This window comes from Rhincodon typus, chromosome 1 (assembly GCF_021869965.1).
Source record: "Rhincodon typus isolate 14 chromosome 1, sRhiTyp1.1, whole genome shotgun sequence".
Lineage (NCBI taxonomy): Eukaryota > Metazoa > Chordata > Chondrichthyes > Orectolobiformes > Rhincodontidae > Rhincodon > Rhincodon typus.
Window position 1 is genome coordinate 107327623 of NC_063332.1, and position 14538 is coordinate 107342160.

The 14538-nt window shown below is 40.7% G+C and overlaps 1 protein-coding gene across 2 annotated transcripts in view; it reads right to left on the reverse strand.

Moving 5' to 3' along the window:
* The window catches only part of arhgap24 (Rho GTPase activating protein 24), a 437625-nt gene that overhangs the window by 239996 nt on the left and 183091 nt on the right, over positions 1–14538 (reverse strand). For both annotated transcript variants that reach the window (XM_048598083.1, XM_048598093.1), the window contains exon 3: positions 2911–2998. In XM_048598083.1, coding sequence (XP_048454040.1) covers positions 2911–2998 — 88 coding nt within the window. The remainder of the gene's footprint in view (positions 1–2910; positions 2999–14538) is intronic.

The following is a 14538-nucleotide window of genomic DNA, read 5'->3' on the forward strand; positions in this document are numbered from 1 at the left end:
CGAAGCGTAGACTTGGCGACCGCTTCGCAGAACATCTACGTTCTGCTTGCAAAAAAGACCCTGAACTAACTGTTCCCTGCCACTTCAATGCACCACCCTGTCCTCTGGCCAACATCTCTGTCTCCGGCTTGCTACAGTGTTCCAGTGAAGCCAAATGCAAGCTGGAGAAACAACACCTCATTTTCCACTTGGGGACCCTACAGCCCTCCGGACTCAATACTGAGTTCAATAATTTCAGGGCCTAAACTCTCCCATGTCCCAGCACCCCACCCCACACACCAGGCCTTGTTACCACATAGCCTGCCACCACACACGCCCTGTTGTTAGTCACTAACAGTCCCCAATAACAACTATTCACCCTCCCAGCCTGATCATTAGCAACTCCTTTGTCTGTCCAACTGGCTTTCTTTCTCTTTGGGCTCTTTCTTATCATTTACTCCCTACCCCACCCACCTCTCTATTTTCTGCATATAAACTGACATTTTCCCAGCTACCATCAGTTCTGAGGAAGGGCCACCTGACCCGAAACGTTAACTCTGTTTTCTCCTCCACAGATGCTGCCAGACCTGCTGAGCTTTTCCAGCAACTTTGTTTTTGTTCCTCAATTAGAAAATGGCTGCCTGAGTGAAGTCCTAATTAAATGCCCAGAAGTTTCTCAGGAAGAGGGACTACCAAAGGAGCCAAGCCCACCTTGCATGTTGACCGGGAAGCAATTCCATGATTCTGTAAGGCCTGCCCAGTGCCATTTGCCTTACGGGCAAAAGTAGAGGAAGAAATCAGGAGGCTGGGAAGCGGAGGAATCACCAAATCAGTCCAGTTTGTGGAATGGGCAGCATCAGCTGGATGCAAGCCTTGGCTAAGCGTGACAGTTTACTTCAGGGGATGAAGTTTGATGTAGGAGCCACAGGAATGGCCCTGCATGGGTAAGAGGCAAGGTTGACATGAAGTCAGGTCCAGTAACATATAAAGTTTGGGTAAGTGCGATGGTCCTGAACATGTGGACCATATGAAAGTTGCAAACTTGCAAATGGTGCGGGAGCAAAATGTGTGTGACTCCTCAACAGCCTTTCTGATTGTTCTGGACCCTGGGGGTTCTCTCTCTCCTTCAAGTGTTGTAGAGACCTCGGAATCTGAGATGGACATGGTGAATATTGCTGACTCAATGCCTTCGTTGCCTAAAGAGGAGAATGAATTTCTTCTGAGACTTTCTGGGCACAAGAGGCGGGCTACTGTCTACTACACGCTGCCTGTATCAGAGGCAGAATTGGAAGAACCTGACCCAGTGCTAAAACGACCCAAAAGGAGCTGCAAAAAAAGAACCAACCTATGTCCTCGGACTCAGAGGGGGAGGGACATAGTGATTGTAATGAGGTAATCCAGATGGACCTCATAGAATATGAGTTCCCTAATTAGACCAGGTTAACAGCCCCAATCAGGGAGCCCTGGCTGACAGATATAAACAGGAGGGCCAGAGGTTCTGTTCACTCTGAGAGCTGGCTCTGAGGGAGCTGGATCAGTGTCAAGGACTCTCCATGTGTAAATAAAGCGTGAGGATTTGGTGACAGGATACCAGCCTCTGTGGAGTTATTTCAGTTAGCTTCACAATTCTCAAAATTATCACTTCACATGCTGTGTAAGTGTATCTATGAGTATATCTGTCTACCTATCTTAGAAAAATAAGTTTAAAAGAGTATAGTTCAGATATGAAATGAGCAGCAAGTCTGGGGCCCCCATGAAAGTGACCAGGAGGCTCCTAGTTAAACAAGGTGAAAGGGTAACCTGAAGAAGCCCAGGACAGGGAAGTTGATCCTCTGCACCAGGTTTTATTGCTGCATCCAAAAATAGATGATCCAGCTGTTAAAAATGATGTTGAGGTCCAATTGTTGTAATTAGGCTTGACTTTTGAATGTCAGCAAAGTACTTGCCCTTCTGAGACACGGCCTCACAGGTTGACGGAAAAATGTCAATAAAAATTAAATGGATGTTAATGCAACCTGATTACAGTGAAGCCTGATATATCATATCTGCTGATATCTTCACCCTGTCTTTACATATAGTTTGCTCTGTATAAAGTCACTTATTGTATTTCTGATAAAAGACATGTGTGTGTACTTATTCACGTTTCTAGAATTGGTCCAAATATTAATGCCTGTGCAGTAAATACTTTGTTTGAGGAGGTGGGGGAGCTCCTTTAGTGCAAAAAAGGAAGAGCTGAAATTTGCTCATGCTTACCTTATAGCCCTTGGTAACAACTCCCAAGAAAAACATAGTGCTTAACTGGTAGTCTAGATTTGGAATAGGGCAGAAGAATTTATGACCATGGGACTTTGAAAATTACTCATGGGATTATTTATTGCACCAACTTGTTTATAATGAAATCCTTTCATATGAAAAAAGCAGCACTTTTAGATTGCATTCTTAAGAAGATCTCTTTAACTGATTCACAATAAACAAACATAAGCACCCACGTTGTTACATATTGGAGATGTGTGCTGGGTAATCGCAATAATTTTCACCACACGTTGTTGAAATATAATATACAGTCATGAAAAATTCACCACAGCTCATTGTGAGGTTATTAATTGGGATTTGGCCATGCAACAGACGAGTAAATATATTGGCACAGCTTTCAATATTTTCAAACTTTTTTTTTCCAGTTTGGATACCATGTATGCCGCGCATGCCAGGTGCTGTAAAATAGTTTCCCTTTTCTTGGACATAATTCAAATCTAAGGCATCTTTTTGAGCCAGCTTTCTATCTTCTAGCTGGAAAAACAGTAACTTCAACTTTTCAATTCAGAAAAGACAGCAGTGCTTCATTCGGATGTATTCACCTTTGATGTTTCTGGTGTGCCATTGGGTAACCACATAAGATGGTTGCCAGAAGAAAAATACAATAATGTCTCTTACCGGGCACAATTTCAAAAAGGAACTTCCTGGACTCATCTCCATTGTATGAATGTTCAGTGACATTATTACCAGGCAAGAAAATGGTCCCCTGTAAAACAGACCAAGAAATATTGTTTAAAAAGAAGGTCCTGCATGGAATAACGAGCTGTAAACAAGAATAATATAGGTTATGCAATTATAAAACAAGCTATAAAAAATTTTGAGCATTTTTCAGTAATTCACATTGCTGTTTCAAATTCTATTAATGAGCAGGAATTTAATACTGTATAATGTGATGGTTGTCAATGTTACTTGAGAAATAAAAAGATAAGTCTTCCTTTTTTGCATAGCACCTTAAATATTTTAGGAAATCCTCAGATTGTGTATGGCAATGAAATATTGTTGAGATGCATTTAATGTTGTCATTTAGGAAATGTGTAACGAGACTTGGATGAACATAGTGATGTGCCCAGGAAAATGCATTGTTTGATTGACAGTTCTTTCTCTGTGACCTATTGTCAATTGCACAATGTTTCTGAATGGTATGGTGTGTATTTTTGAGACTTTAAAGATATGGATGATAGACTGGGTTGTAGTAAAAGCAGTTTTAGTTTAAATGAAGTAGAAACTTATGAATGAATGGCTTTTTTTTTGCGATTGTGATTCTCAGGTTTATTGGCTCTGTATATTGGATAAAAGGACATGGACATTCCACAGCTTAGCTTGGAGCGGACATGGGCTATGGGCTGTGGGTATGGGGAGAAGAAATTGGTAGCTACGAAGGGTATGAGAGGCCATAGATTGGTGAGTGGAGGGGCATAGCTTGATATGGGTGACCTGACCTTTCAAATGTTCCCTAATCCAGATATGGTTCATGACATCTCTAACATACCCATGAACCACTACTTTCTGAAATGTTGACCTGACTACAGGAAAATTGCAGGCAGCTCAGAGATGCGCAGCTTGTAACAGAGCCAGTCGATGAACAGTACAGTGTGTCGGCTCCCTGATCCACACCAGCCCACACTTTTATCCCAGCTTGATGAAAATTTGGGGTATTTGGGCTGGGAATTCCGGAATCAAAGTCTCCACAACTTTGTGAAAATCTAGACCTAAATGTCTAGGCTAAACTTGAAATCACAACCATCTAACTCCAGGGTGAAAAGGTTCACACAAAATTGCAGAGGACACCTTTAATTACTACAGGGATAAACTGGATCAGATTACCCCAGACAGAGCAGCAAGGGAAGTATGGAAATCTCAGTCTCTTTCCAATATATAACATATATGTAGGTTCACCAATATATAGGTGAAGTTCAGTGTTATCAGGATTAATAAATAAGGATGGAGAGTGTGGAAAGAATAGTACACAAGAAAATATTAAAAGAGAAGGACAAACCAATAGAACTTATTTAAAAACTTTGTACCTAAGTGCACACAGTATTTGGGGAATAAAGTTTATGAGCAGACGGCACAAATAGACACAAATGGGTATGACCTGGTGGGGATTACTGAAACGTACTTACAGGAAAATCAGGAATGGGAGTTAAATTTCCAAGGGTACTCAGTATTCCGAAAGGATAGACAAGGAGCAGGAGGTGGAGTTGCTTTATTGGTTAAGGATGGCATCAAGGCATGTATTAAGAAATTATATTGGCACTAGGGACCAAAATGTTGAATCCGTCTGGGTGGAAATAAAAGGCAAGGGAAGAAACCCCTTGGTAGAAGTAACTTACAGGCCCCTGAATAGTACTTCTGAAGTAGGGCATACTATAAACCAGGAAATAATGAGGGCTTGTGAAAAGGGCACAATGGTAATTATGGGTGATCGAAACATGCAGATTGATTGGATTAATCAACTTGGCAAGGGTAGCCTCAAAGAAAGGTTCAAAGAGTGCATGAACGATTGTTCCTTATAGCAACATGTCACGCATGCAGCCAAAGATGTGGTGTTCTGTAATAAGGAAGGATTGATAAATTGTCTTGTAGTTAAGGATCCTCTTGGAAAGAGTGATGACAACATGTGAGAGTTTCAGATTCAGATTGAAAAAGTGAAGACAGAGTTGCATAGGAGAGTTTGTGCATTGGGCAAAGGTAATTACACAGGCCTGAGGAAGGAGTTAACCCAAGTGGTCTGGGCAAAAATGTCAAAGGGTAGGTCAGTTGAAGAACAGTGGCAAATGCTTAGGGAAATACTAAATACCTCTCAATTAAAGTACATTCCTAAGAGGAAAATGAATTGTAAAAAGGTGAAAAATCGTCCATGGCTTAACAAGAAAGTCAAGGATAACATGAAGGTAAAAAATAGGGCATATCATCTGGCAAAACTTGTGGCATTCTGGAGGATTGGGAGAACTTTAAACATCAGCAAAGCGTTACAAAAAACAAAATGAAAAGGGCTAAGATGAATTACAGAAGGAAACTAGCAGAAAACATAAGCACTGATACCAAAAGCTTCTATAAATATATAAAAAGGAAGAGAATAGTAAAGTAAATGTTGGCCCTTTAGCGGATGAAAATGATGAGGTATTAATGGGAAACGAGGAAATGGCAGAAACATTAAACCAATATTTTGTCTCTAATTTCACAGAGGAAGATAATTTTTTCCCAAAAGCTGCAGTTACTCCAGAAGAATTTGGTGAAATTACTATAACTGGGGAGAAGAGGTATGAAGTAAACTGATGGGATTAGAGGCAGATAGGTCCCCAGGCCCTGATGACCTACACCGTAGGGTATTAAAGGATAATGCAACAGAGATACTGGATGAGATAACAAGGTGTAGAGCTGGATGAACACAGCAGGCCAAGCAGCATCAGAGGAGCAGGAAGGCTGACATTTCGGGCCTAGACCCTTCTTCAGAAACTATAGACTAGTTAGTTTGATTTCTGTAGTGGGGAATTGGCTGCAGTCAATCATAAAGGAGGGTAAAACTGAACACTTGGAAGCACAAAGCTCGATTCACCGAAGTCAGCATGTTTCCAAGGCATGCTTAACAAACTTGATGGAATTCTTTAGGGATGTAACCAGCAAAGTGGTTAATGGGAACCTAGATGAGGTATATCTAGACTTCTAGAAGGCATTTAACAAGGAGTTGCATAAAAGACTGATCCAGAAGGTTAGATCCCACGGTGTTAAGAATAGAGTACTGGCTTGGATAGAGGATTGGCTAACTTATAGAAAGCAGAAGGTTGGGATAAATGAGTCCTTCTCTAAATGGTGAACTATAACTGGGGAGGTGTTGCAGCATTCAGTTCTTGGACCTCAATTATTTATAATCTATATTATGTTACATAGGAAAGGTCGCCGGTGACATTGTAATAGGTGGAAAGTAGGCAGTGATGAGGAGATAAGGAGTTTACAGATGGATATCCATTTTGGCTGGAAAATTAAAAGGGCAAATTATTATGAAAATGGGAAGCAGATTCCAAGTGCAGAGGGATCTAGGCATCTTTGTGTATGAATCACAGAAAGTGGGTATGTAGTTGCAGTATATAATAAGAAAGGCAAATGGAATTCTGGTGATTATTGCATAAGGACTGGATTATAAAGTAAAGAAGTGTTGTTACAAATATGTTAGGCATTGGTGAGACCACACCTGGAATACTGGGTCCAGTTTTAGTCTCCTTACTTGAGGAAGGATGCGGAGGCACTGGAGGCAGTTTACAGGAGGTTCACCAGGTTGATCCCAGGGATGAAAGGGCTGTCGTAGGAGGAGTAGTTGAATAGCTTGGGCCTGTACTCGCTGGAGTTCGGCAAAACGAGGGGGGATCTGATTGAGGTATATAAAATGCTAAAGGGGGATGTTGAATAGATGTTTCCCTCTTGTGGGTCAGTCTCAAACAAGAGGTCATAGGTACAGAATGAGAGGAGGGAGGTTCAAAACTGAGGTGAGGAGAAACTACTTCTCTCAGAGGGTTGTGAATCTGTGGAACTCACTGTCCTAGAGCGCAGCTGAGATAGAATCAAACAATAGATTCAAGAAAGAAACAGATATGTTTCTGATGAAAAGCAGGATAAAGGGCTAAGGTGAGCAGAGAGGAAAGTGGAGTGGGGACCCAAATAAGATCAGCCATGATCATGTGAAATGGCAGACTGGGCTTGAAGGGCAGAATTGTCTGCTCCCACTCATTAAGCCTACATTCCTATACGTTATTCATAACATTTACTATTAAAACATCAGCAGTGTTGCTCATGGATATGGTCATTGAGAGACAGAAATATAATGGTGGTTCATCCACCTGCATTATAGCAAATTTATTGAAGCAACACTTCACATAACAGACAAAGCTAAAATGTAGTACACAATGCAACTATTGAGCAGTTCCTTTATAATGTGGAGCTGTGAACTGAAGAACTGGATATGTGGTCAGCCAGTTTGAATTACACCATAGCTGACCATTTGTTTTAATCACTGACCAACCAGGGGCACAATCTCAGCATGCTAATATTGTCATTCATACTGTCACCGAATCAGAGACCACACCAGAAGCAATATTAGGAACTTCACAGCTCTGTCCTTAACAAGCGATTCTCCCATAACTCTAACACAAACACACAGCACAATACCGTCAATGCTTGGGAATGTATTTCCTCATGTCAAGTTGCTAATGACCATTATCCTGAATGGAGGGTTCATCATCACAATAAGGAACTGAGCAAGTGACTGCCGCTGCAATGTGATTTTCACCACCAATTAAACAGTTTGAAACAACAGCAAGAAAATGCAATTTTTCTTGAAATTGTTGCTTTAAGCTCACTTTGTGATGTAACACTTAGCAAGTGCAAATCAATCTGATATGGAGTGTGTCATACTCCTATTAGATTTTCAATAATGTCGGTTGAGAAAAGGTCTTCAACCATGAAAAGACATTTTATTGTCCAAAGAAATGGTTTCATCACTGACTATCCTTCCCAGGATAGTGTTCGAAGTAAGATGTTCTCTGGTGATTGTACGGTGCTCAATTCCATTTACAGCTTCTCACAGTATAAAAGCCTGAAGCCACCTGCAGCAAGAACTGGACAGCATCTAGCTTTGGGCTTGTAAGTGGCAAGTAATCTACATGCCAGACAATTGTCACCTCTAACAAGTGAGTTTAAACATCTCCCCTTGACGTTCTATAGCACTGCCATCACTGAAATAACAACCAACAACATCCTAAATCTGTGACAATTAACTTGCCTCCTGATTCTCCAAAGTCTCCCCACCGTCACTAAGGCGCGAGGCAGGAATGCCATAAGATACTCTCAACTTCCCCGGATGAGTGCTATTCTAAAACTGAAGAAGTTCAACCTGTCCAGGGTAAGGCAGCCATTTGATTATTTCCCTATCCACCACCAATGCAGCGTCCGCAGTGTTTAACCACTGTAAGATCACCTGACCAAGTCTTCTTCAATAGCATCTTTCAACCACACAACCAGTACCACAGGGAAGAACAAGGAGAGCAGAGCTTTCAAACACCATAATCACCAGGGAGGTTCTCTCCATTAATGAATGAAGCAAAAAGTCGTCATTAGTCTGCAATGGCAGAGTGTGATTTTCTGCTATTTTTCTCAAAATAAAAGGCATTGGGCTGGTTACATGAACAGGAAAGATTTAGAGGGAAATGGACCAATTGCTGGCAAATGGATCTAGGTCATATTGGGGTGCCTGGTTGCCTTGGATGAGTTGGACTGAATGGTCTATTTCCATGCTGTTTGACTCTGTACTCAATTCGGTATAACATATAGAGGTAGGTTTCAGATGGTGAGATTCTCCATCCCTCCACCCAAATTTGGCAGCAAAACACATCCCCACTGATTGTAGCTACCCATAGCCATCAATGCTCTAATTAACACATTAATTGACTGGACTGGTGACAGGACATGCACTCCTTAGTCAGGTGAATATCCCACTTTAGAGAGTTTGCAGCCAATCTGTTTGGCCAGCAGCTCTGTAATCCCTGCAGCACGGTGACATGAACAGCCAGGACAGGCACTACAAACCAATTCTAAAATCTTTGAGTCTAGAACCTAGGACCTGTTAAGTGCAGAGGCCCTCACAATGAGAGGGGAAGTGAAGGCCTGAAGGCTGCAGGAGTCAAGCTTTCTGGTCTTGATGAAGGCCATGGGGTTAAGGCAGCACCCAATGAGAGTACAGATCCTTAAGGAATCTGACCTCAATTCTGCAACAAGTAACTCATCTCTTGTGTCTCCACTGACCGTCTACCATCCACAAGGCACAACTCAGGCATGGAATGGAATACTTCCCATTTGCCTGGCTGAGTGTAGCTCCAAAAACACTCAAGGAGGTTGACACTATCCATGACAAAGCAGCCTAGTTTGACGAGCACCCAATTGACAATCTTCAACATTCAGTCCCCTTACTACAAACACACAGCATCAGCTTTTACCATCGAGAATATGCAATGTTGTAACTCAGTAACGCTCCTTCAACAGTACCTTCTAAACCTGCAACCCCCACCAACAAGAAGGACAAGAGCAGTAGATACATGGAAAGACCATCATCTGCTGGTTCCCCTCCAAGTCATTCACAATCCTGACTTGGAAATATAATTGCCATTCCTTCAGTGTCACCATCAACTTTTCATTAGCAACTGGGGAGATGATGCCAAGATACCATGAATGAATGAAGAAGAAACTTTCCCAGACCTTTCAAAACTGATCAGAATATATCTGATTCTTTTATCATCGTTGTACAATGAAAAGAGCCTGAGTTGTCATACAATTGTTCTTCAATTCTAACCTTTTATTCTTAATATCCTACGGTTCATAGTTTTTAAGCATATTTCGAAAATGTGACCATAAATCTGTACAATATCCCAATAAATTGTAAAATTCAATGTCACATCTTTGTGTTTCTGTTCAATTGTCTTCCATAAATTTCCTGTTAAGATTTGAAATTTAATCCATACTGAATCCGGAAATGTTGATCAAATTCTCAGTGGTAAACTCACTGCCATCTAAAGGGATGGTGAACATTGCAGCATTATTGAGCTGATGATATTGTGCTGAAATATGAGTGATGCTGATGTTACAACTGGGGCAAGTCAGATACCAGACTGAAATTTGGCTTGGTAGATAATATAGTGAAACATAAGTACACAAGGCTGCAGGTTTTCTTTAACATAAAAAAAATAATTATACGAAAGGCAAAACAGCTAAAAAAGTATCTAAATACAGAAGGTGTTAGAAAAATGTGAAAACCCACAGTAAAACACAGTTGCCATCTACTCACCAAAACCATCATTTCACAGTTTCACATCCAGCAAAAATACCCATGTCAAAACTTTTAAGTTTGACTCAACTAATGCTTCACACTTCTTTCCTGTGAAGTGTGAAATCTCTGTGCATACTCACAAGAATGAAAGTTTATTCTTTCTCAGTCTTGTAATAATCTGCACATTTTTCACCAAATACCCTTGGTCTAGAAGTTGCAATGAAGTTTCTACTGAAGTAGCTTATTCCCTGAACTCGTATATACTCTTATCTGCTAGATAAATTATTTCAACCAGTCAAGTCTCCTCTGAACTGCTGAAAAGCTTCCAATCTCTGAGTTTCCTAAAGCTAAAATCAATCCTTGATTATTGTAAACTAAAAACAAGCTAATGGCCTTCCACATTTACACTCCTGGTCATAAACCCTGCACAGTAGTAATACCATTTCATTAACCCTCAGGGGGTCCGTACTCTCTGACACATATTGGATTAGGTCAACGTTGGGAAGGACTGATTTACCTACTTTGTTTTAAAAGCCTTCAGAAAAATAACCAATACCCGTACGCCATTATTTTGAAATCCAAAATCTAAAAATTGATAAGTGCATGATAAAGTTGTCAAGAAGCAGACTTAGACTTCCTCATGTGTCAGTATCTGAACATATAATGTCATATAGACACGGATCCCAGACTCTGATCTTGAGAAACTGATTTCAGGTGGATGAGATGTTGGAAATGTCATGATTGACTTCAACGTCCATGACTCAAGAGAGGAGAAATAAACTTCAGCAACCTCTGCCGGAATATATAGATGTACGTAGATGTTGAGTGGGGAAAGGATAAAGCATTCTCATTGTCTGTCAAGAAACTACTTAAACAGAGGGCTAGCAGGATCTGTGCAGTTGCATCTTATCATAAGGCTTCCTCTTCAGGTCAACTTTGAAGATTAAGCCATCATAAATTTATTCTTTTTTAATGCATTTATTTTTTTAAAAAATATTAAATTTTATTAAATTTATTTATGTGGGCATCTCTGGATTGATCAGCATTTATTGGCAATCCCTAATTTCCCAGAGGGCACTTAAAAGTCAACCACATTGTTGTGGATGCAGAATCACCTGTAGGCCAGATAACGACAACAGTTTGCTTCGGTAAAGGACATTCATGAAATTTTTTCTCCAACAAGTGACAACTGTTTGATGGTCATCATTGGACAAATCATTGTAATTTTTAAAAAAAATTCAATTTCTACCATGGCAGGATTTGAACCTCAGCTCCCAGAGCAATACCTGGATATCTGCATTAATAAACTAGAGATAATACCACTGGGCTGTTGCCTCCCATTGTTTAGCTCAACTGTTGCCCTTTTGGTATTAGTGCTTTATCATTTACAAGGAAGTTTGACATTTCACACTCACTACTGATATAAGTTAATGAAAAACATTTGAAACATCAACCAAAATTGGAATTATCAAACAGATTCACAGAAACTTTTAAAAGCAATAATTACACTGACACACTTCACATCTTCCCATTCTTAATTAGATGAATTAACATCTGAATTCAGAGTGATGTTTGCCATGAATAAAGGGAAAAAGCATTTTAATAACGAATAACAATGGACCCAGGTACCTGTTCAGACAATTTGTATTCTGGATTCAATGTTTTCATTGAGGTGAACAATTGTTCAAACTGGATTAGAGTCTAGATTCCAATGTTCTAAAAGAAATTAAGTCATCACTGACTCAACAAGTAAGGATGCATATCCTACATGATCTTCATTTTAAACATTAAATCACATTTCAACTGGAATGAGCTTCTTTCAAAGCCTAACTGAATTCTCATTGGGAATTTTTTCTTTCTAATGAAGCCTTCTGTATTAATCCACTTTATGCTTATATAACATAAAACTGTCCCAAATTGAGCAATAACTTGTATTGTCTAGCATTCAAGGCAGAACACCATCTCAAGAGTCTTTATAGAACCACAATGAGACAAAAGGTAAAATCGACACCAAGCCAAAGGAGGAGCGACTAAAAGCTTTGTCAAGGAAAGGCTTATGAAGAGTGGAAATGGGGATTAAAGACAAAATTATAGAGCTTCTTCTTAGGCAGCCTCTCAGGATTAAGGATGACTTTCTTCAACCCTCTGTCTCATGTGTCCTGAGGTGACTAAATATCATTGGTAGTAGTCATGCCACATTTAGGGGATATCTGTATCGATCAAATCTCTCAGTACAAATACATTCCCTACTTGTGGAAAAGGTCTGGTGAGAGGATGTATGAAAATTCGAGGCAATCTTTGGATCTGAGGTCAGCATTTATTAAACATGCTTGATCTTACTCGGATTGGGACGGACTCTTGAATGTGCACATTGCACTTATTGGGACGATCAATAAACATGGTTGGATCATCCTTGAGATGCAATGTTTCATGACCCTTAAAATTGCCGACTGCATCAAAGCAGGCTTGGTACAACGGCTTCAGATCATTGACTGACATGATTTCATCACGTCTGGTCTGTTCCACCACAGTGGGTGTGGTTTGAATCTCATGAACTGTGAATACATTAAGACCTGTAAATACTCGTAGGGTTGCTACTGCTGGACCATTGATACCTACCAGGGAGAAGATTTCGAAATTCCAAGGTGAACTTGCCTATTGGCACTGCATTGTGATTGTACCACTATAAAGAACTGGTGATCCACGATATGCTGCAAGATGGTCTCTTGTAGGTTGTGCCAAAGGAAACTTGTTAGGGGAACATGTCTTTTAGGATTGTCCTGTGTCAACTTGGCTTTCAGGGTGTGGTAACGTGTCTTTTGAGACATGCAATGTTAATGTTTGTAAAAGCTTTTGATGGTCTTGTACCATCAACATGATGTGCTAGTTGACAACATGAAAAGATTAGCCAAATCTCTCCAGCAGTGCTACCTACAGAAGTGTCATCTGGATGGATCACAACCTGAATGTGAGCATCCTTCAGAAAGCTGGTGCTGTGAATGCAGAGACAACCATTCTGTCACAAAACCTGCAATGGACGGGCTGAATACCGAATACGCCTTCTGAAATGTCCTCTCTGCTTCCATCTTGTGACTGATCAAATATCACAGGGTAGCCGAAAAATGTTTAAAAATGCCCTGAAGATCCACCTAAAAAAAGCGACTAGCTTTAACCTCAACAGCTGGGAAGAGAATGCACGAGGTTACCTGTGATAGTGGGCCCTGCTTCACTGAGGTGTTGCTGCCTTTGAAATAGGCAGATGAAGAAGGCCAAAGATGCATGTGTATGAAGCAGCTCAAGAAACTGTGCAACCCTTGGTGCCAATGGGCTAACTGATGACTTTTCCTTTCCCCTGTCAATCCTGTTCCTCCCTTTACCTTTCCTTCTTCCCCTTCAACCTTGTACTAACTTCACCCCTAACTTTTACATCTTTTCTTTCTTTCTCTTTAATTGTAATAATTAATCCTTAACTACATCGGGAATGAATCACTTTCGGTCAGGCTGTAAATGTCCCAATAAAATTACAGTAATGATTTAGCACCACAGACATGAAATTCTTCTTTGTGTCCTGAAGTAATAACAGCTCTGCCTCCAAACACACACTCGGCAGATGTTTTGTTTTGTGGGTGGTAGACATTTAGCTAGGCAGGAGGAGGTGCTGATGGTGACCCTGCCATTTTTCTATATCTGCTCTGATTAAGAGCATGGTGAGAAAACCTGCAGGTGGCCATCCAGTGCACTTCCAGTTGAGGCCTTTCAGTGGACAATTAATGCCCACTTAAGGGCCTCATCCCTCTGCCACCAGTATTAATCCATTTGCAGGATAGGGAGGCTCAGTATACAGGGAGCATGACAATCAAACCCATACGGATTTTCCTGTATCTTCTACAGGTTCCCTTATTCTATGGTACTCAATACTTTATTGAAGAGCTTGAGATAAGGATTGGGAAAGCCACAGAGAGACACTTCTGGTGCTCACTCATGACTCCATCCCCGTACCATCATCTACAAACCCAAACCATGTGGCACTGCTGTCAGCAGAGCTGCCAGCCTGTGACTGCCTGGCAGTTCGCAAAGGGTGAGACTTGCAACACTGCAGTCCTTGATCCTGGGAAAGGTCCATCCACTGCTGCCCAGTTGAGTGCGTGTTTGGAACTTACTATGGGGGACTTTTCATTAAAGAAATGGCACAGGGTTCTTGCTGGCTTTCCATCTATAGGCAGAAACCTTTGCAGCATCCATTAAATACAAACTTTAGGGAACATCCTGCCTCCTAGCTTTTCAATATTAAAATTCCAGTGCAAAACTACAACTCTTCCCCTTAGTAATTCAACAGGCATTGGCCATAGTACGACATGCAGCTTTTTCCACAATAATAGGCTAACTACAAAATCATAATCACGTGAATTCCAAGACAAATTAACATCTTTAAA